At 40.4% G+C, this 22,752-nt stretch overlaps 1 protein-coding gene, 1 long non-coding RNA gene and 1 pseudogene across 2 annotated transcripts in view; all 3 read right to left on the reverse strand.

Annotated features, from left to right (window-relative positions):
* The window catches only part of LOC145445037 (uncharacterized), a 31,051-nt gene extending 19,203 nt beyond the window's left edge, over positions 1–11,848 (reverse strand). Inside the window, exon 1 of the long non-coding RNA XR_013916865.1 lies at positions 11,345–11,848. This is a non-coding gene — a long non-coding RNA (uncharacterized LOC145445037). The remainder of the gene's footprint in view (positions 1–11,344) is intronic.
* LOC145445025 (enoyl-CoA delta isomerase 1, mitochondrial pseudogene) overlaps positions 1–22,752 on the reverse strand; it is a 288,929-nt pseudogene that overhangs the window by 4,975 nt on the left and 261,202 nt on the right.
* On the reverse strand, positions 17,319–18,772 carry LOC145445001 (enoyl-CoA delta isomerase 1, mitochondrial-like). Its single transcript, XM_080323087.1, has one exon. The coding sequence runs from the start codon at positions 18,642–18,644 to the stop codon at positions 17,751–17,753; it is 894 nt and encodes a 297-aa protein (XP_080179213.1). The 5' UTR covers positions 18,645–18,772; the 3' UTR covers positions 17,319–17,750.

Consider the following 22,752-nt stretch of genomic DNA (forward strand, 5'->3'; position numbering starts at 1 on the left):
GTGCTGTAGAAAATTAACATAAATTGTTCACATCAAATATCAAAATGTAAGTGGGTCATGATCAAAGTCAGAGGACGAGAATTAAGACATGACTATTGAAGTTCGACACACCAAAAGTCGATCAACATGAGAAAGGGTGGTTGAATCACGAAAATAACCGAACCGTCAGATTCACATCACCACTATTGTATGGCCGTTTCGACAGATGATCATGCTAGAATTGGTATCGCAAGGCAGTATCTGTTCTGGTGAACTTCTGGCTGTTGCAAGATTATTCTGCAGTAGATGAATGGTAATACCAACATATGAACAAAGACATTCAGAATTGATAACATATTGTAACGGGGCAAAAGTAACAGAGTGTTACGATTGCCCCTGACACGCTCGACCATGATTTTTGTCTCAGTATGGTACCTTCCCGGCGATGCAAGTCCTATTCTTTCCACCACCACGGTAGACTATAGTAACATTGTTCCAGCAACACATATTACGTTGTAACTACTTGAGGTACTATTCGTCCAGACAAATTATTCCAGACCAGAAAAACTTTACTCAAGGGTCAAAAATTTCGTTTTTTGCAAATTATTCCGGGGTTTCGCATCGTAGCTCAACGTAACTCCAGGTATAATAGGAGAGATAACTACTGCATGCGCACTTAAAATATCAAGCTGGTTTCGCCATCCTACTAGCGGTGAGGTCGATTGTTACATTTGCCCCTAGTTACATTTGTCCCCGGTCTCCCCTAGAACGCGACACTTTGTCTCGTAATCGAGAATATAGTTAGACTCAATCTGATACATTAGGCGTTCTTTCATTTTCACTAAGGGGTACCAATATTTAAAGCAAAAATCGAGTGACAACATGTTGCGCGAAGCGTGTAGAAAATATTTACTTTTGATAAATTTATCGCAAATTATTCTGCTTTATTGTAGTGTACGAAGATCTACCAAAGTGGGACTGGCTCATGGAAATGCCAATGCGTCGTAACTGATATTTTAGTCATCACATCTCAAGTGTTGCTTCCAAACTAATCAAATTTTGGTTGGCCTTGCAAGTTCACAATCTGTGCAATCCATTTTTTATAACAATTTCGGAAATTACCTCACGGGCCCTTCAAAACCTTCTCGCGGGCCAAATGTGGCCCGCGGGCCACGGGTTGGCCGGCCCTGCTCTAAGCAGTCTGGCTGTAAAAAAGGTTACAGTAGTTAAAAAAATAAAATGGAAGAAAAATTAAACGATGGTAGCAAATAATCAATGAAGCAATGTCTGGGCGAGGTGGGGCAACAGTGTTTGTGTAACGACAAGAGGTGATCAAGTAGGGCTTTTTTTAATCTATTATAAGGCAATTCACGGATATGCGGTGGTGATGCATTCCAGATGATAGGTCCCGAGTAGTCGATAGATCTCTTAGTTAGGTTGCTATTGAGTGGGGGTAAGTAGATATTTCCTTTAGACGAGGATCTCGTGTAGTGGGAGTGGACATTTTTGGCAGGCATGAAAAAGTCATCAAACACAGGAGGCAAACTATTGGAAAAATATTTGTGAATGACTTTTGATACTTCGAAGCGATATAGTTTGTCAACTTGCAAAATTTGGTGCTTACGGTAGTAAGGCGATAGTTTGGTACGTAAAGGTACAGATGAGATCAGCTGTATCGCACGGTTTTGCAGGGTTCAAATTCTGCACAAAAATGTTGTGCATGCACTTCCCCATACTACGATTCCATATTGCTTCAACTTCAATATACAATTGAATAGTACATTCATATATATTGAAATGAACCCGAATATTTTCGGCTGACACTCGTCAAGGGTAATCGTCATCAACTAGTAGAGAATTGGAAAGAACATTGTATATCAACAATCGTATCACAAAATATGACGTCACCAGCATGAAATTTCGAATGAGAGAGCGTTCAATGTACTATTTTTAGGTGGTAGAAATTATATTGAAGAGATGAAGACTCATAACCACAAATCGCTTGCCAGAATGCTACACACATCACACCAATATATTTTACGTGAAACTGATGTAAACGACTGTTTTGTGGTGAAAATACAAGTATTCTGTCTAAGTAACAATTTATTAATATGAATGTATTCTTACAACAGCAAAATATGATTGAAACATTTTAATTGAACTTTTCAAAAATTACTTTTATCGTCCCTGTGGAATTAAAGTACCATTATATGTTCGATTTTCGAATTTTGAGGCCCATTTTTGAAATTTTGAGGTAATCAAGGTTTTGTAGAATTTCCATTTTTTCAGCGGTATCTTGTCCATGGTTATGTTTGTCGCATTGTTCAAAGTCAACCATAACCAAGATGTGGCCAAAAGAAAATGAAGCTTTACAAATAAAACCTAATTAATTCTCTCAATACGTAAAATGGACATCAGCGACTCTTATTTTAAAGCGCCGATATGCAATAGTGACCAACAGCTTGTGTTGATCAACGAGCATTTGGAAAGAATCGAATTACGACGATTCGTGGGTTAGTTTGACCCAGCAGTTTTTAGAAAGAATGATATAGGCTACTTTTGCCCAAGATTTGAGTATGGGAACAATAGTAGAACACATATCTGAAAAGGAAATTACGATTTGGACTCCGCATTTGACTCGTAAAAATGAAGTTTACATCATTATTTATCGAAGATTCGGTACCCGCTAGAAGCAAGGATCTTTTTGCCCATGCAAGATAGGGCAGCGATGATTAGTAGCTTAGAACCCGTTGCCTAGAGTTGAAATTTATAATTTTCGAAATTATAAATAGTTCGGTTATTAACACTGGTACACCAAACACAATATCCCTGATATCAATGAGAAAGGCCTAACCCGTCATAATTGATTAGCTATCTTATTACTTCAGGCACGACAGAAGTGTTATTGTATGCAATGGCTCATGTTAGATTCCACGGTCGCCAGATAAAATTATCTTTTTGCCCGCGATATCACGGCAGGAATTAGTAAAATCTATTTCACAATAAAATTCCAACTCTGACTCTGCAAACATCCCTTTAGAATCGAGTTGAAATTTATAATTATGGAAATCCCGGTACCCGAAATACATAAATGGCCCATTGTACCCATATCTGGTCGTAAGAAAAGGTAATCCCCTCCAATGTTCCCTCTAATTTTTGATGAGTCTGCGCAAACACGCCAACTCACTGCGCAGGCCCATAGACAACAGTGCGCAACCAGGCCCCCCACACGGTGATAAGCCTAATTTCTGGGGGGCTTCGCCCCCCAGACCCCCCTCGAGCCTTACGCTTTTCCACATTACTTATCATCTGTATTGGGTGTCCGTTTAGTGGGTGTATAGCCTGGATGCGCGAAGCACGAAAACATTATATAATTCATGATTGAATCGGTCAATATGATCGGGAATTGCATATATATATTGCTAACAATTTTTATCCTCTCTCTGCTCACGTAACCAGATTTACCGGAAGAGCTGATCGAGTAAGGTGTGCTGGAAAAGGTAGGACCCCTAAATAATAATCATATATCTTCGGACGTACCCGTTGGTAATGACTTCGGTACATGATGCTATTTCGTGTCCTCCTATCTGCTGTGTCAAAAGATATTGAAATCGCCCAAACGTACTAATCTAAGACGTACACGATTTCAAATTGTTATTTTTTCTTTGAAAATGTTGCATAAATTTCCAAAAAATTACTCCATGATTTATGTTTATTCACGAAATAATTTTGGTTCCCCTTCGAGCTCGGGCCGCCCAATGGGGGGTTCGGGGTGCGGCAGTTACGGTCATGTGCGTAACACCAGACGTGCGTGTATCTATTCGAGTCACATGATTCATTGATAGAATCAAAATACAGCATTTACATTTAGTTTTATTGTATTACACCAGATAATCACATTATGAGTGAAGATGGGGAACTACCCTCGAAACATGCTGTGGTCTCGACTTGAAGTTAAGCCATTGAGGGCATTTTTTTCAGAAAGCCGTCGCGTTTGGGCTTCTACTGAAATATTTTCGGGATATGCACCATAGCACACGTGCGACTCTGTGGCGCCGCAAAGGGCTGAGAAGCATTCACCCGCCATTGCGATAAACCTCGACATCATGGATATCGCACGTGTTCTGTGGTTCAGGTTTTGATGGTGTTTTGGCTACTGTTCTAGTGCGGTGGCTGTCTGAAGAAAATGAATGCTATTCTCTTCCATATTTCGCTCCTCTTCATATTTTGCAGAGCACACCTTTATCGCTTGAAAAAGAAAAACTCTCACCTAATTTTACAGTTTTTCTTCCGTTTTCACATGCCCCGACAACAGCCATGTTAAACGAATCGCACTTTTCTGCTAATTTGGCTTGGTGAGTAGATGAGAAACTACCCATTCGTTTTGATATTATTAAAAGCGGTCAGTATAAACAGTGTAGAATTAGCGAATATTCACTCAACGATGGCCACACAGGCAAGCAGCTATAGCGAAAACACTAGTAGCGACACAAATGGACGCCTGTAACCGCAAGTACTATAGACAGCGAATCGGAATTTTGTGCGATAATCTATGACGTAACAATAAAACCGTGTAAATGGTGACCTAGGCTACTATAAATTACTAGTAGACATATACGCACGAGAACTCACTTCAAATCAATAACGCGATCTATGTAGGCCTACCGCGTTAAAACACTGATGTGACGTCTTAATACCGGCAATATGCGGTCATTACTATCAAGACATAGAGTCAGATATAATGATACGTATATTCAAGTCTGACTGAAGCAAGAACAATATCAGCGTATGACCTTATCGACGGAAGATTCCCGTTCAAACGAATCGAATAAACCCAAATTTGTGCTGCTGAGAAGCTGATGTAATTCAGCGCCCTTCAGTGCACAGTTGTAGCATTTCCCGATCAACGTTTGCGAAGAGATAGATTTTTAAACAATATTGGTGCTTGTACTTGCATATTCTGCTTATTATCCTATCTCACCGTACGTGATCAAATTCGCCTGATTGGAAGTGATGACTTCGAAAATTCACGGCATGTAATTGCACAGTAAATCTTAAGCAATGCTCCACCACGCGGAAAAGACTATTCGTTAGTTTCTCGCAGATTAACTTGGAGCTAGCCCATAGTTATTTATAACTTTGTCAAACCATGTTATTTCGCCATTCCCAGAAAAGATTGCGCTATTGAAATGATATCAGTATCGCTGACGCGCACGGGACCATGCTAAAAGTAAAATGTCTTTCGGGAGGCGCACGTGATTGCAATTTCTCACGGAGCGCAATATCTACCTTTGCAGGCAGCACTTGTACCTCGGTTTCAGACTTCAGCGATAGCGGTATTTGCTCCTGGCAATGTTCCCTCTAATTTTCACAAGTCTGCGCGCCTGCGCGGTCCCTTGGACAACAGTGCGAACGAATAAAAAATAGTCATAAATTTGGATTTTTTGTGCGCAGTCTAGATTTTCTGTGCGCAGAGACCGTTTCAGCACTGCGCCTTTGCGCACGTGCGCAGCTTTGAGGGAACGTTGATCCCCTCCCCCCACAGATATGACAGTAGCAGTCTCCAGTAGTCTCTAGTCAGCGGTCTCCATTGCAAAACAATGCCGACTCGAACACTACACATCATTAACTGCATCAGGACATTGTCTAAAATGGATAAATCGCTAAAAACGTTACTTGACTTCCTGTTTTAATCTGACTGCAATTAGAAGGATCCCCGCAGCATACCGGTATGTGGAATTGGGTTGAAATACTGCCAAAGATGGCTTATCTGATCCAATATCTGTGTATCGCTGTCGGAAGTTTGAAGACTGAAGCGATTGCTTCGTTCGATCGCTGATTGTTTCTCGGGCGGAGCTGATATGAGCGTGCTGCGACCAGTGGCGTAGCCAGAAAAATATTGGGAGGTGGTATTTGATGAATTCATGTATAACTGCTACACTTTCACAGTCTGAGATTCCTCTTGGTAATTTGAAAAGTGGAAGTTTTGAGACGGATAGATAATAGGCCTACTCTTTTTCGCCTGCACCACCGAAATGCTTTGACGACGGAGATGCGAACTGGCCTTTATAGTAAGGTCATCTAGTCTGCACCCCCATTTTCTCCTACATGCTATCCGATATTGCTGAGAGCCTAGCAGGATAGCCGTTGATCCCCGCTTTCGAGTCTTCGGTGTGACCGGTCGGGGATCGAACTCACCACTTACCGATCAAGAATCCGGTCGCATCACCATTACGCTATCTCAAGCTAGATATGGCTCGATAAGCTATATGTAACGCTGGAACGCGACAGCGATCGATATCCGTAAGTTTTTATATTATATGGATTTAAATAATAATTATAATTACCATTAATATTTTTTCCTTCGTTTGTGCGTTGTGCAACTCTGTTGTCTTCATAAATATCTCGACCAGGGTGTGTGGGGCTGAGTCGGAATTGAGATGTCAACAGAGATTTGTCAGTGATCGATTACACCATGTAACAAAAATTTGGTTGAGCCGATTTTTTGATATTTTCTATACCATACTACTTAGTAAAACATGTTTCTGGCCTTTATTTGCCTCAAGTGTCGTTTAAAAATGTATTTTTAAGCTTTCAATTCATAATAGGTAATTGTTAGTAACAATCATCTTCTCAGTCTCAGTTAGTCAGTATTGGCTACAACAGCAGGCAATCTCAACTTCCTTTTCCTTTTCGTTTTGTTTTGTTAATGTAGCCTACTGATTGTGGATCTACTGAGTATAATCTCAACATTAATATCAACGATCAACATCACAAATGTTTCTGATGTCTGTATATCAGTTTAAAACAAGATAAGTACAAAATATAGATAGAAGTAAGGTATTTTTTGTACTTATTAACTTTACTTTGGCATGAAGATTGGAGACAAAGATAAAACCTGGGCATTTCATGTAATCTGCGAAACACGCCGATGGAATGTGGATGGATGGCTGAGGGGAGATCGGCATTCAATGTCATTTCCTATTAAAGAATCTGAAGGAAAATTCGAAACCTTATAGATAACTAATATTTCTGTAAGGGTGACATTCCAAGGTTCAGAATAACTAAAAAATGACTTGACACTGCATATCCTTCTATGCCATCTCTTCGCACCTGTTCCTTATTGCAGTAAGTTTCAACTGCCCAAACTACCACGCAAAAAAGCTCCAGAAGACTCGACAGGACTTAAAGATACATAAAATGACTCCGATGATGACTTCAACATCTCCAATATAGATATAAATCAAGAACCATACATTCCGAACCAACAAGAACTTGTTCACTAAATCAATTGCGGAGATTCTTACTCCAAGGTTGAAACTAAGGGACGATGTCCTCAGTCGAGAAAAGGGCATGAACGATTTTCACGGTATTTTTCCGTGCCAGGTTCTTGCGTATGTGGGAATGTTGGCAATCTTTTGTAAAGCACTTGAAAATAAAATGACTGCGAGAGAAGCATGAGCATTAGGGTTGTCCAAAATTTGGAAAATCTCAAAAAGTCTCCGTGATTGTGTCTCATTCTATAGATTATTGATAAAAAACAACAATTAGCCCGAAAGAAGCTTACAGGAAAGCCGTTAAGATTTCGGTCAAGGCGTTTGAAAGTAGCTGCTCAAGAATGGGCGTGCCACTGACCATAGAACGGCGAGAAGACTAGTAATCAAATAACCACGGCTCTTGATTGGCTAATCGGCTATGCTTCAATGACCACGGCAGCAGCAGCTTGCTTATCAGGTGTTCAAGAAGTCTGCTACCGGCGGGGATTCTGAGTGCGCATTGTTAGTAGTTTGGCAAGTGATGATTTAAGATTAATTCAGGACATGTTGAGGTACGAAATACATGATGAACAAACAACACCAGCTTCACAGAAGCTTTTACAGCATGACTGCTTCATTGTGAAGGAAACGGCTGAAGCCTACATGTCGTGTTTTCATCGAGAGAAAGCAAAGGCGCTTATGCAAGTGTTGAGCGAATTCACCGTTTCAGTACGGATCCACCATCAGTGAATACAAATATATAAAGCTTAACAATGACACTATACGTTGTGTGATCTTATTGGGCTGAAGCTGTAGTATATAGGTGACGTTTTAAATGCTCTAGGGGTCGGCGGAATCAGTCGGTTATGCTTGGCCCTTATCAGATGCTTACAACAAATTGAATGCACTTGTAGGCGTTGTTAAAGTCCTTAATGATAACGCAAAAAAGAGGTGGTAATGTACGCACACTCGCACAAGCTGTGCTGGATATGGTATGTCAAAGTCCTTATTAATCCCACAGAAAAGAGGTGTAAAGCAAAGCACAGACTATGCTGCATATAGTATCCAGCATAGTTTGGATATCATATCCAGCATAGCCTGTGCTTACATTAAACCTCTTTTCTGCAGCATCATTAAGGACTTTGACAACTCTTATAAGTGAATTCAATTTGCTGTAAGTATAACTGCCACGCATAACCGGCTGATTCAGTCGATCCCTAGAACCTTCAATACTTCACTATATACTACTATCTGGATCAAATAAGATCACACAAAGTAGCCTATATAGTGTCATTGTTAAGCTTTATATATTTGTATTCACTGATGGTGGATCCGTACTGAAACGGTGAATTCGCTCAACACTTGCATAAGCGCCTTTGCTTTCTCTCGATGAAAACACGACATGTAGGCTTCAGCCGTTTCCTTCACAATGAAGCGGTCATGCTCTAAAACAGTGGTTCCCAACGTGGGCGATATCGCCCCCCAGGGGGCGATTTGCCGATCTAGGGGGGCGAAAATGACGAAGGGGGCGACAGGGGGGCGAAAATGGACAAAGGGGGCGACGGGGGGCGAAAATAGCGAAGGGGGCGATAGGGGGGCGATGACGCGTAAAAACGGCTGACCTTTTTTTTTTTTTTTTTTTTTTTTTTTAGTCATCCACCTAGCAATGCGGAGCGAAATGCACAAAATTTGGGGGGCGATGATCGGTGTTGACCTTGAAAAGGGGGCGATGGGTCGAAAAAGGTTGGGAACCACTGCTCTAAAAGCTTCTGTGAAGCAGGTGTTGTTTGTTCATCATGTATTTCGTACCTCAACATGTCCTGAATTAATCTTAAACATTACCTGCCAAACTACTAACAATGCGCACTCGGAATCCCCGCCGGTAGCAGACTTCTTGAACACCTGATCAGCAAGCTGCTGCTGCCGTGGTCATTGAAGCATAGCCGATTAGCCAATCAAGAGCCGTGGTTATTTGATTACTAGTCTTCTCGCCGTTCTATGGTCAGTGGCACGCCCATTCTTGAGCAGCTACTTTCAAACGCTTTGACCGAAATCTTAACGGCTTTCCTGTAAGCTTCTTTCAGGCTAATTGTTGTTTTTTATCAATAATCTATAGAATGAGACACAATCACGGAGACTTTTTGAGATTTTCCAAATTTTGGACAACCCTAATGAGCATTCAAGGCATTTCGGGATGAAATTGAAAATTTTCTTGGAAATAAACGAAGCACTGAATATAAATCTCTGGTAACCATGCAATATGATCGAGATATACGAAAAAATAAAGTGGGGCATGCCCTTAAAAACGCATTACCTGCACTTTTACCTTGATTTCATGAGTTCAAATATGGGTGATGTAAGCAAGGAAAATAGTTACGCGTTTCAGGAGGATATGTATGAGTTGGAAAGAAGATGTTGCAATTGCGTCATGATGGGGATTATTAGCGGTCCATGATACCAGCAGATTTCTCAGTCTATAGACCCAAATCATGCTAACAAACCCACTTTGGAAATTTTTTGAAGTGTTTCCATCCTTTTATAGTCCATACGATAGCCACCATTTGTGCATATTCCTTCGTTTTGTTAGTGTGTCAGTACGTCCAATTAGGAATTATGCATATTATTACAGGGCAATTTTGAGTAAAACGAGAAATCAGAAAAAGTGACATTTCTAAAAGACTAGGTACACTGCAGAATAAATTTTTGTATTTTAGTGATTGGTTTGGAATAGCAAAACGCATTACATAAAACTTTTACTCAACTGAAATTTAGCAAAATTTTGTGACATGATGTTATTTGTGGTCCATAGTAAGAGAAGATTTCTCATTTCACAATCGCATGTCACGCAAACAAAACCACTTCTGACGATTTGTAAAGTGTTTGCATTGTGTTTGCAAGTGAGGAATTGACATTTCGTCAAAATTTGAGACGATTCAGGAAAAATTTTTGTATTTTGGTAATTAGTTTAGAATACTAAAACACAATGCATAAGAATTTTTAGCCAACTAAAACTTTTGCATAATTATGTTACATGGTGTTATGTGAGGTTTGCAATCGACTTCACAAATCTTTCACATAGTTTTGGCAAAATTGTCCAAGTATGGAAATAATTTCCATATCACAATTAGAAATTTATGTACTGTACCGCATACTGGCACATTGCCATATTCCAGTGGTTCTCAACCGGGGGTCCGCGAAGCATTTTCAGGGGATCCGCGAGACCTCTAAATTTGTAAAATGATTGATAACCTAATTTGAAATTCATAAAATCGGGGAAATCACTAGGATGCTGTGCTCCAGAACTGCTGAAGCTTCCGGACTTACATCAACAGAACTATTGCCTGATATCAAATATCCCACCGCGCAGACGCGTGTTAATTTTCAATTGGCCAATAGCCCGCGGAAACAGGCATATTGCTGCTTAAAAATGTTTTGTAGGGGCTTTTGGAAAGAATAAAAAATCATAGTGAAGACAATCAAGTTGACTTCGAAATGTTTGCAAATTATTTTGGATTTGAGGTTGTCAGTCTCAGCAAATTAGTGAAGAGTCGTTTGAAATTGAAACCACGTCACGAAATGCATTTTCTCCTATGGTGACATATATGCTGCGATCATTCCGAAAGGTGTCGTCGCAAGCGTTACGCGCAATTATATTAGCTCCGCTAACTCCTATTCGTTTTATCAAATCGAAAGCGTGGATTTTCAATGCACGACCATTTTTTTCAAGAAATGCAGCTGCGCAGACTTTGCTTTGGTATGATAAAAGTCTACCCAATTTCCACATATATAGTAAAATGTTTTTTTCAGGACAAGTCATTTGTTGGTGTTTATCCCTAGCCTACAATCAATATTTGCACAAGACAGACGATAATTGAGATGAATTTGCACTAAAACTTGAGGGGGTCCGCGGAGGTCCGTGACGGCCCAAAAGGCGTCGGCGAAGACAAAAAGGTTGAGAACCACTGCCATATTCCATTCCGAAATTCCATACCATACTATGCCCTGAGTGCAAGTTTACAGTTCACCCTCTCTCATCTGACGCGAATGTAGTGGTATTTTAGATTGAGGGAATATAATAAGATACGAGCAGAAGATATATTGAACATTACCTGCTGTTAGCATAGCAGCCGGCTCGAACATCCGTATATCCAGATCACTGACAGTAACCGAGTAAATCTTCTATTGCGCCACTATTACCTGGCGGTTTATTCTTCTGATTTGCTTTCGATAATTCCAATCATCGCTTTCTATTGGTCCGTAAACAAACGAGTCGTGGAATTTAATGTTCATATTTTTTTTTTCTGTAGACTGAAAAAAATAATATTTTTAATACAGCTAAACTCCTCACAGCGATGTAGCCTAATTCTATCGTAGCATGTTATATGTACAACAAATATTCGATACATGGAAATAGGCTTACTGAATATGTAAACACAAGTTACTATAGTAAGTTTGTAATAAGTCTTGTCGCGAATGTGTACCCCAAAATTATTGAGGTTCGAACAGCGAAACGGAGTAAACACAAGTTATACCTACGGTAACGGGACGGGACGTGAAGTGATACGGTAACGGAGGCTCCATTCTATAATTTAAAGACTAGAAAATTATGTTGTAAATTCAATGATGTGGATAATGAGCATGAAGCAAATGATCAACAATGTTATGCCTGCGTCATTCACTTATAAACTACATATGCAGCTATGCAAGGCACGCGTGTCGCGTAGCAGCCCTGCTAACTACCGCCATCTAGGGCCGATGATGTCATGGATAACCCGTATACGGTGTCTCCTATTTTACGCCGGTCTGTTTTGCGTTTATACCACTCGATCGAAAGTATTTGTTTACGAGATCACCTGGTACACATTGATATGATTACACGGAAAGTGCACTCTGCAGTATGCAGTATGTGGGAAGTACCAAAACACGAAGATATTACATAGCGACCAGTGATTTACCCCGTTATTTTCCTTTAATTTTCAAGTTCTACTTTGAGATCGTAGAATCATTTTTCGCAGTTTCACAGCTGCCTTAAATCTATATTCACAACAAAATATGTTGAATAAAATTAATCAACAAATGTAAGGATATCATAGGAAGTATTGGACATTCATTCATAAATAACCCAAAATTCTCCAATTATTTCTCCTTGAAAAGTCATTTTTCTGCTCAGCTACACACTTATCGGAGTCAATCTAGATATCCCTGACGGGAGTATAGGTACTTCGCAACAAAAAGTACACTTCGATATTTCCAAAGATACTGTCGGTAAAAGCCAATTCAAGAGAAGCTTTTCTGTATCATGGCTTCCAGTAGTTTTTACGACCGTTACACTGTCTGAAAGCGATTACTGCAAATCTAAATCTATAATGCTAGCTACTACTATTCGCGGCAGTATACTTTGGTCTGCTAAACTTAATCCACAATGGTTGGTCTAGAGACAAACGATATACATATTAAAATCAGTCAGACCCGCGTTCCAATGCAAGGAGTTGAAAAGACTTTAAATTACTGCAATAAATCGATTAAAAACGAGAATACTAATTACTTTCCACCCTGCCCATTCGATAATAATTATCCATAGCAAAAGGACCGCTGCCCTATACATTTTGTAAGTACTGGAAGGCCATGCCAGGGAGCACCATAATATCATCTTGGTCCATTCCTAACGGAATTAACTTAAGTACATTTTCTGCGGGAAAAACATTGTTACACTTTCGGACTAAAGCACCCGTCGTGTACAGTCCCCTTCCTCTGAGTATTCCGGCTCCATTTAAAGTCGATGGCGCATATTCGAGAGAGGAAATCGCGTCAATGGCTATAGTGCCAGCCTTTGGACTATAGAGTCAAAATGAAGGTTAGATTATGTACTTTTACGTTAGTTGCCACTCACCCCTGTAAACAGTGAAATGCGATGCCCTCACTTACTATAATTTAGTGACGCATTCAATCATTAACATATTCTAAGCTCGAAATCACATCTTTGCTCATGAATCCTATCCAAACAGCAGGAGGAAGACGAGAAAGCGGCTGGCAACTATTGCGAAAGAAAGTTTGTGCGTAGGATAACGTCGCCATCGCAATTTGACGAACAGTTGTATAAATGGCACGGTCAGTGTATAAGCAGTAGGCTACATATGCGCCTATACCTACCTGTCGTTATGAATATAAACTGACGGTATTCTATAACCCTAGCACTGTATGCATTGGCGTGGACGCGATGCCTGCAAGAGAGACACATTGACACAATGACACATTATTTTTGAAAAAGAATGATTTACACATTATTAATCGAAAAGATACAGCACACGCGCGTCAACGAAGAACAACTACCATATGGTCAGGACTGAATACAAGAAAACGCATTGCTCTATCAAGTATGCCGGACCCCAATTGTGGAACAGCATATCGCCGGCTATCCGACAGTTGTCGAGCATGTCCGCATTCAAGTCGGAATACAAGCAATTTCTTCTAAATCAATACTAGCCAGTCTCAAGGATTACCGGACCACGACCTAACATCGACCTCGCTCTCCGCCACAGGCCACCTCATTTTGTCGCTTGCGTCTTATATTCTCTGCATTACTTTTCATTCAGTGTGCATGCCTCTTATTTACTTCGCCTAGGCTAAGGTGGGTGTCTGATCTTAATGGCTACTCCAAGTTGTTTCGACACCTTCCTATCTTTTCATTGTATCGCAGTCTTGTGATGTTTTGAAACGATGAAAATATTAATAAACCTGATTGATTGATTGATTGAAGATAAGTTGGGTGCGTCACTACGCGAATGCATTAGTATCAGGCATGTTAACGGCATGTTACTTGTATGCCCGACTAGGAGTCATCATCATGTTACGAAAAGGTTATGCACACACACACCCTGTTTTATACGACTTACTATATCGAATCATAATATAGATCTGACTGTGCGGATGTGCGCACTGCACACTGCACAGTAGGGTTGTTCAGAAATATTTTTTTCCAAATTTCACTCGCTTAGTGATAAAATTGTCAGGTTGCCTAAAAAAAAACGCTACATACCAAATTTGGGTCAATTCCTACATAAATTGAAATTGAAATTGAAATTTCGACCATTTTTGAATTTATAGTATTTACGTGAAAAATTTCGACACTTCGTTATGACCAAATATCGTGTTCCAGGCATGCCTGAAGGGAAAGTGATGCTTTTTTCACTCGTTTACATCTTGATAAAGGCTTGTGATCGAGATTGGATGATGAAGTTGCTAATTTATTTTGAAAAATGAATGTGTCACTGATAAGCCGGAACTACATTGAAAGAGCCTCGGGAAAACGATAGTGATCAACATCGCATATGAATACTTTCAGCACTGAAATCCGGGACCATAAAGAGAAAATAAATTGCCAAGCAGGTAAAATACAGTAAAATATATTTCCCAGACTAAGAGGCGATATCTTTGTCGCACCAGTGTGAATATCACGTAATCAGAGCAAATGAGGTTGTGGATAACAGCAATACGCAATAAAGCGCATTGTCGTATTACTATAGGCTAAGTGAAGACAATTGTATGGAAAGACAATAATCAATAATCTGGAGATTATATTTCATCCGATCAAGACACACACAATGCGATAAGACACCATGCGATGTAATGAACATATAGGAGGATGCCGAAAGACATCCACCTCGCCCTATTAGTGCCCAATGTCACAGTTCAATGTACTAAAATTGATCTTATGGGTGCCCAAGTGCGGAGCGGATCGACAGATTTTCTGGTCCGGCTCCGATCCTGTTGTTCAATTATGTGGTCCGGCTCCAATCCGGCTCCGGCCAAAAATGTAAAAGTACGGCCAGAAATTCGGCCCTACACGGTACGGAGGTTCCGTGAATTTATAAATATGCATCGTTTATTTTCGCACTGGCTTGGCGGTTACTTGTGTGTGTGTGTGTGTGGTTGATTGGTAGTTATTTAGTTATAAAAGTCATGCTTATCCATAAAGATTCTGGCCGCATCAAAAAAGTAGTGATCCGGCTCCAATCCGGCTCCGGCCGTAACTGAAAAAATACTGATCCGGCTCCGATCCGGTCCGGCCAAAATTTAAAAAATCCGGCCGGATATCCAATCCGGCTCCGGTCCATGCTCCGCACTATGCCCATATGGGACATGGGTGTATTCAGACTAGTTGACACCAATTCTCGTACTGATCATTCCTATGCGATACCGAAGATGATGTTAGCGTTTTTCTTTTGTATCATCATTCAGGTTGTCTGTTTGCTTATATATTTCTGTTGCATGAAAATAAAGACTGTCTCTCTCTCTCCCTTACAAACGCTACAAAAAGTGTCCGGGAAGCCGCAGCTCTCGTTATGTAATAATGAATCAGAAGACGGCGTAAACAAGCTTGAAAACATATTCTGAAATTTTCCCCGGAAAGTGGCATATTTATGCATTGTAACAAAAAAGCAATATGTTTACATGAATCCAGAGGTCAATATATCTGCGTTTTGAAATGATGAAATTGATTTCACTTTCAAGATATTGTTGTCGTTGTTTCACAATATGCTGTTCTCATGTGTCCAACGTCACTAGCAACTTCAACACCCCAAACATCACATTCCTCACTAGCTGATCCGGCTTCGGCGATGACAACAGCACTCCACCGAGGAAGAATGAGGTTCTACGTGCAAAGGCACAGACACTGCCAGAGACGCTTCGAATAGGGCTTAGGGCTTCCCCACTAGATAGCGCTGTACGTCGAGCTCCTCGCTAGCCACAAAATCGATTCCTTATAGTCGCCGAACAGCGTTGTCAGGTATTGTGCGCAGCTCATACTTCAAAATAAAATGAAAGTAATGATCATGGTATTTTTGTCGTAAATATATTTATTTTATGAATAATACTTCTTTTTTAGTAACCAGCATGGCCGTCGCTCAAGTTAAAGAGTACGCGGCATTGCACTGCCGCAAAATTTTAAAACGTGGTTGTTAAACTGTCGGGCCTATTTTGTCTCGATGTTTAATTCTTGCAGCATGCGCCTTTGCGAAATTTGAAAAGTGGCCCGGGACCCGTTTTGAGCTGGCGACCCCTGCACTAAATTGTGGGTTTCTTAACGAAATGTTTTGAGCTATGTGTTGTCATTTTGCAGCATACGGCATGTGCAAACCTGGGAATATGGCTCTTTTCCATTTATGGGCGTGAGTGTGCACTTTGCAGCCTGTGGATCTATTAGGCACCGTAGGCCTTTTCCGCTCCAGGGCACACCAAGACAGATAAAGGTTCGACCAGCATGCGCTGCCAAAAGGATTTGTCAAGACTGAAGTTGATCCTTTACGGCAGGGGCGGGCAGCTTCTCCAGTTGGCGGGTCGGATATGGGAAAATGAAGTACTCGGCGGGCCGGATTCCTGCATCGACACATTATTCGCATATTTATCCACCTATAGTAGAAATGAATCATATTTAATGTTGATTTTAATCGTAAAGCATAGAGACCAAAACAGTATAGTTAATGAATATATTGACACAACGTACTTCAAGAGCTGTTGAAGTCAATGAGACATCTGTGGTCGATCAAAGTTGTCGACAAGTTCTTTGAACTCTGGCGGCATGTTGGAAACATTGGCACGCAAATGCATGTAGATTCGGGCCGCGGGCCACATCATGTAAGACTGGAAGCTGTCAGCGGGCCGTATGTTGCCCGCCCCTGCTTTACATGTAAAAAATTTCTTCTACTACCTGGAACATTATTTGTCCTATCCACATAAGGAGTAAGGAGCCCAAAACTGCATACTATCTTCAGACACTTCAGTCACTTTCATTTTCAGTACCATATTGTAACCTATACTTTTAAACAGCTAGGCAGCGTTATTGTGACGTAATATAAAGTATAAAATAGTGCTGTAAATTATGGAAACGGCGATGTTTTCAATTAGTTAAAAAGTTGAAGCTTTTTTCCATGTCCGTCAACAACTTGTATTATGCAATTCAGATATAAAACTGCAATCTAACATCTGGTAGGATGATTGACCCGGGCCGGCAGTTGCGAACCACTGGTCTAAATACTTCCTCATCTCTCTACCCATCAAACGAAACAACAAGGCAACGCAACATTTCAAACAAATATTATTTTATATCCAAAAAATAATAGGTAGATATGAATTTCAATGACGACTCGCCGACAGGTCTTGACATGCATATATATATAAGAACACAATATTACTTTTAAATTCGGAAATATTCTGATCACCGAATCTTCAACATTTTCAGCAAATATAAGCAGGATACTATCATAATAAGAATTTCTATATATTCCCATGTAGTCTACGTTATGGAATAGTACTCGGCCATGTGAATATATGGTGGAAGCTGGCAAGCAAACATGCTGATTCTGAGCGACATCGGCATATATAAGTATAGTAAAATAAATATCTACTTATCGGTCATGTATTCTGTCGCCGTCATTATAAAGTAAAGCGAAGCTCAGCAAAGTATCTATATTCGTTGCTTAGCTTGGAAATACGTGTGGTGAATGCCTAATCACACTACGCACAAGAGGATGCACTATCCAAGTATACTCGCTCTATTTCCGCACAGGCATTCACATATATGCCAAGACCTATTTCTGTTTTACGATTCGTGACTGCGGACACAAAAGCCTCAGTGTCTTGTTTTCGCATACCGGACAGTTTGTTCAAATGCGGTTGCCTTGTCAGTAGCTTGGTCTTGCGATAATCTTGGGCGGGCACGCCCATCAACGATTTCAGCCGCGTCTCGGCTTTATTCATGAGATTATCGGGGCTGTCGAGTTCGTCAACAAGTCCGATTTTTAAGGCTTCCGACGAATCGAACATTGTCTCTTGGAGCTGAGCTAACTCAGACGCCTTGTTATTGATTGCTGGCCGCATAAGATTGATAAAAAAGTGCGAAGCTGGAGGAGTCAGCTTAGCTTCTGTAAGTCCAATCGCAGCCGTAGCTCCGGTCCGCATAATGCGATAATCACACATCAACGACCACGCACAGCCCGCACCAGCCGTGTACCCATTTATGACTGCAACTGTTGGTTTGCTGCACCCGTACCAGGACAGATACAAATCTTGCACACGCGTCCAGTAATCAATTAAATGTTCGCGCGGTCGACGGTACATTTCCTTCCCTTCCAATCCCTCGCTGAACACAGTATCTGAGTTTGAAGACAGTATGATCCCCCGTACTTGTGGCGACGATTCTGCGTCCCGTATGGCCTTCACCGCAGCGTCCAACATGTCCCTATCAAGACTGTTGGCGTGTGGGTTATTCAGTTTCATTTTGCAAACACCGGTATCAGTGTTGGTATCAATTAAAATTTTCTTCGCTCCACTACTGAATTGTCTGACGCCATGTCGATTGATTGTAAGTCTGCAGCTGTAGATGGTCGCTCGCCAAACTAGCCTATTCATATTTCGTGAGATCCTATGCAGTGTATAGACAACAGATATGCAGTCACAGCGTTTGCGAAGGAGTATTTATACTCGATTTGTTACTTCATTCACGAGTTACAGTAAGCGATGTGCGAATTTTCTGGAATAACAAATATATCAATTATTACCTTTGCCAGTCCATTGGGCCTGCCCCTGCGCGTGAGTTCAAATATTGCGAGAGTGAAGGGAAACTATACAAAGTAGTACATCTATGTAAATATACGACAAAAACGGGGGATGAGGATATCTTTTGATGCGGTAATGCTCATTCGCTAGCTCATTTTAGGAAACTAGGCTTCTGTTCGAACTAGAATTCGTGAACTCACAAGTATAGCGCTGGGCTATAAAGCTAGTACTTGGGCGATTCTCTTACGACTAGAGTAATAGGCTTCGATTCGAGTATAGCATTCGAGTACCACTCATTATGATGTCTGTGATGCAGAAAGTTCGAATATGTACCTTTCATGCGGCCGAAATGAAAATAATTCTAGTTCTACACCACATAAAGATAATTTGCTGACCGTAGCTATTTTATTGCACGTTGCGCCAATGCTGTGGGTTGATGACGTCGTCACAGAACTGTTATCTCTATCAACGAGCGTAGCTTTGTACTACATGTTTTAGATGCCGTGATACGACCAATTCAGGTTTCAAGGTCCTGCATGCGCTGGGGAGAACGTATAGAAACTATGATGCTCTGTGATATATACATCTTATAGCGGAAAGGGGCGCATAATTTTAGTATTAGAAAATATCTTCTTTCAGTGCTTGACTCTAATCACTATATGATTAATACTAGAATCATTGCATCTAGCCCGAATAAAACGCGCAGCTGCGCACCTAGGAAGGCTTCTTCATTCCGGGGTTCTCAAAACCACCTTACGAGAATCGACACTGCTAGCCTTTCTAAAACATGAAATCAGCTTATAATTATACCATATTCTGTCACATTTAACTGCCTCACGCACTATCAAAATTGCTCTATAACATGCAAGCATGATCAAATCAAATTATTCTTCCCACTGCAACATGGTCAGACCCAATTCAAGACACACAACTTAGTCCGCATAGGTACAAATGTATCTACGCCTTAGTCTGAGCTCGCGGGTAACGAGTTCAATGCGAAATGGGCCAAAATCTGGATAAAACATTACATTGCAATCGCAATTAATTGTACCAGGCCTAGCTATAGTTTTCATCTTTCATGAAATGTACAATAGGTGAGCCGCTCGATTTATGTCAGCCCAATAACAATGATCCCCTATAATTGAAATGCAAATAAGTGTCTCACTAAACTCAACGTTTATACCTCAGCAGCACTAATTCAGCTGCCCTGTAATGAACGCCAGAAGGGCGCTTAACAAACGTCTCATGCTATAGCAATATTGGTTGCAGTGTAAAAGATGGGAGAGGATCTGTTTAACCCTTGTTGATCAGTTTCCGCCATCAGTACTACGCGACAGTTTATAAAAATTGTGTCATATGGGATATGAGCTTCTTAAAAAATGCATCGAAAAATTACTTGATGTTGTTAAATTTATTCGCTAAAAGCTTTTCGGCTGACTGCCGTCAGTAGCAAACGTCAGTATAGACCGACATGGTCATGAGCGCTGCTGACGAATGGATTTAATCCCGCAAAGTCCCCACACAATTTATACGGTTCCATTTCACATAGCGGGTAGATATTAGGATTGATTTTCGTAATTGATTTCCAGTCATGCCGCTGACATGATTGATCGACCATGGCAAAGTTCGATGTATAAAGAATACCGCTACGATCTAAAATAGTTAACAGGGATCATCGTATCATACAGTAATAAGCAAAACTTCGTAAAATCGCTATTCCGAAAATGAAAAATGTATTAAGTTTGATTTCTATCAAGGTGGACAGCGGTGGGTCTAGATTTACGTTGGCTGTGTGGGGTTTGTTGTTTATTCAAGAGAGACATTCGGTGCTTTTTGCGAACACAAAATTCGTACGGTAACATTCCTATTAGAGGGTTATACAATTTACTGGAATCACCACTCGCCATCACTAGATCAATTATTCACTTTTCGAAGCAATAGACATCAAGAGAGGAAAACTCCAATCTCGTTATTGTATGAGCGAAATATTTCCGCCCTGAATACATCCTTTATGCCACGGCTTCCCAAACTAGGGATTGTGTAACAAATTTCTGGAATCTCAGAGAGTCTACCAATTTCATACGAAACATGTCTATATGCGCTAATGACGAATTGTACTTCGTAATGCGAAGACGTCAGAATTAAACACCATTTGGCCCTCGGGCCGCACTTTGTCCGGGTCTGGATTAAATGAATCGAGCAATTACGTATGAAGCCTCTTACTACAGCATATAGACCTACTGGGGCGGTGGCAGAGGCTAACTCCACCTCGGCTTGAAATAGCGCAGATTGATTGAGACAGACTATATGAGAACTATATCTTATATTAATTCACATTCGATTGACATGTAGTAAAATTTTAGCAAATAAGAGTCATAAGTGAGTGTCTTGACTTTTGTGTGCCTCTTATCAAGAATTATCGTCACACTAAATTGTGCTTTTCCTTGGGCAGCTATTTGGTAATATGTCGGCAAGATACTGTTATTGAGTGTTATATACTACTACTATAGATCGATGTTTTTGACATTGCAAAAAAGGCAAAATTTTGTCAAAATGGCAGCGTTAGGTTACAAAATTGTCAAAATTGTTTACAAAGTCAAAAACCTTTTTGCAAACTAATTTCATTGGTATCATAGATAGATGTTTGCACTGTTGGTGAAGTTATCATTCGACATTTTACAGCTTGTAGCCTGCTTGATAGGCCTATAACGTTGTAGACGACCCTTTGTCTGCTCATTGTGAATCACAAACGGTCAAATGATACAAAAAGGTTGGCATGGTGTTGTATGCTCAACGTAGCGCAATATCCTAACTGATTTTGTGGCAACTGTGAGTACGGTGCAGCTCTTGCTCCGGTTTTGCTTTTCGAAATGCCGAAATTGTCTAATATACACGCAACAAAGTTTTCATTCATATGCGAGAGTTTCCGAGAGTTTCGCACGCATCCAAACGGTAAACTGTTTTATGTCTTGTGCAGTCATTTCGTGAGCCGTGACAGACGTTTTAGAGTAGACAACAGATTTTAATTAATTGTACCATAAAGCGGAATGTAACTACTGGTATTCTTCCTAGGCCCAGATTTCGTTAAATAAAGTTTTTTTTCATGAAATAATTTGTCATTTCTGAAGTCAAAAAGTAGTACAATTCTAACATTATGCACGAAAATGCCTAATTTATATACAAGAGGGCAAAATTTTGTCGTAATTAAGGTTTTAACGTCAAACATTTCATTTTTAGGTCAAAATCTTCCGTTCTTTGGGCAACAAAAACCGCCCTAATGACAGTACAGTAATCATATTGAGTCCATGCGATATTTGTGAAAATAACGCACGGCCACAAAATGGCGGCGATCCTGATCGATACACAGCATCCGTTCCCGTTATGGGACTTTAACGGAAAACAAACATGGGTCAAGCCGTTTTCTAGTAATGTTGATTTAGATAAGAGATAACCGTAACATTCTGCTATTCCGCGAAAAGTGTTCACAGGAGAGAACCTGGTAAAGTTCGTTTGCGAACGTGCCCCGCTGAATTATTAAGTTTGTACGACCAAAACGAACACGGATAGTGAACACAAATATGAACCGAATATTGATACCAGCGCATTAATAGTCTCTGGAGTCTATAGTCACGAGAGCTAATTCATAGATCTAACATCCATTCGAATTTGCTTGGCAGTCAAATGCATCAGGGAAGTAAGGTGGTATTGGGTAAAGCTAAACCACTGCATACGATTAGGTCCAATCAAAGCTAAACTGAAAATAAGCATGTTATTACTTAATCTCACACTATTATAATATAAAATGCATATTTGACGATTATCAGGTATCAGTTATCTTCAGTCTTATCAGTAAAATTCGAGCTCACGCTAGTGAGAAGGAACATACAGGCTTTCCTTGAAAACAGGCTCTAAATTTCCCCGTTTCTCTCTGTCTCTTAGGTTGTTGGAGGAACTTAATATT

Source organism: Botryllus schlosseri, chromosome 8 (genome assembly GCF_051294905.1).
Source record: "Botryllus schlosseri isolate E-star chromosome 8, Bs_hap1, whole genome shotgun sequence".
Classification (NCBI taxonomy): Eukaryota; Metazoa; Chordata; class Ascidiacea; order Stolidobranchia; family Styelidae; genus Botryllus; species Botryllus schlosseri.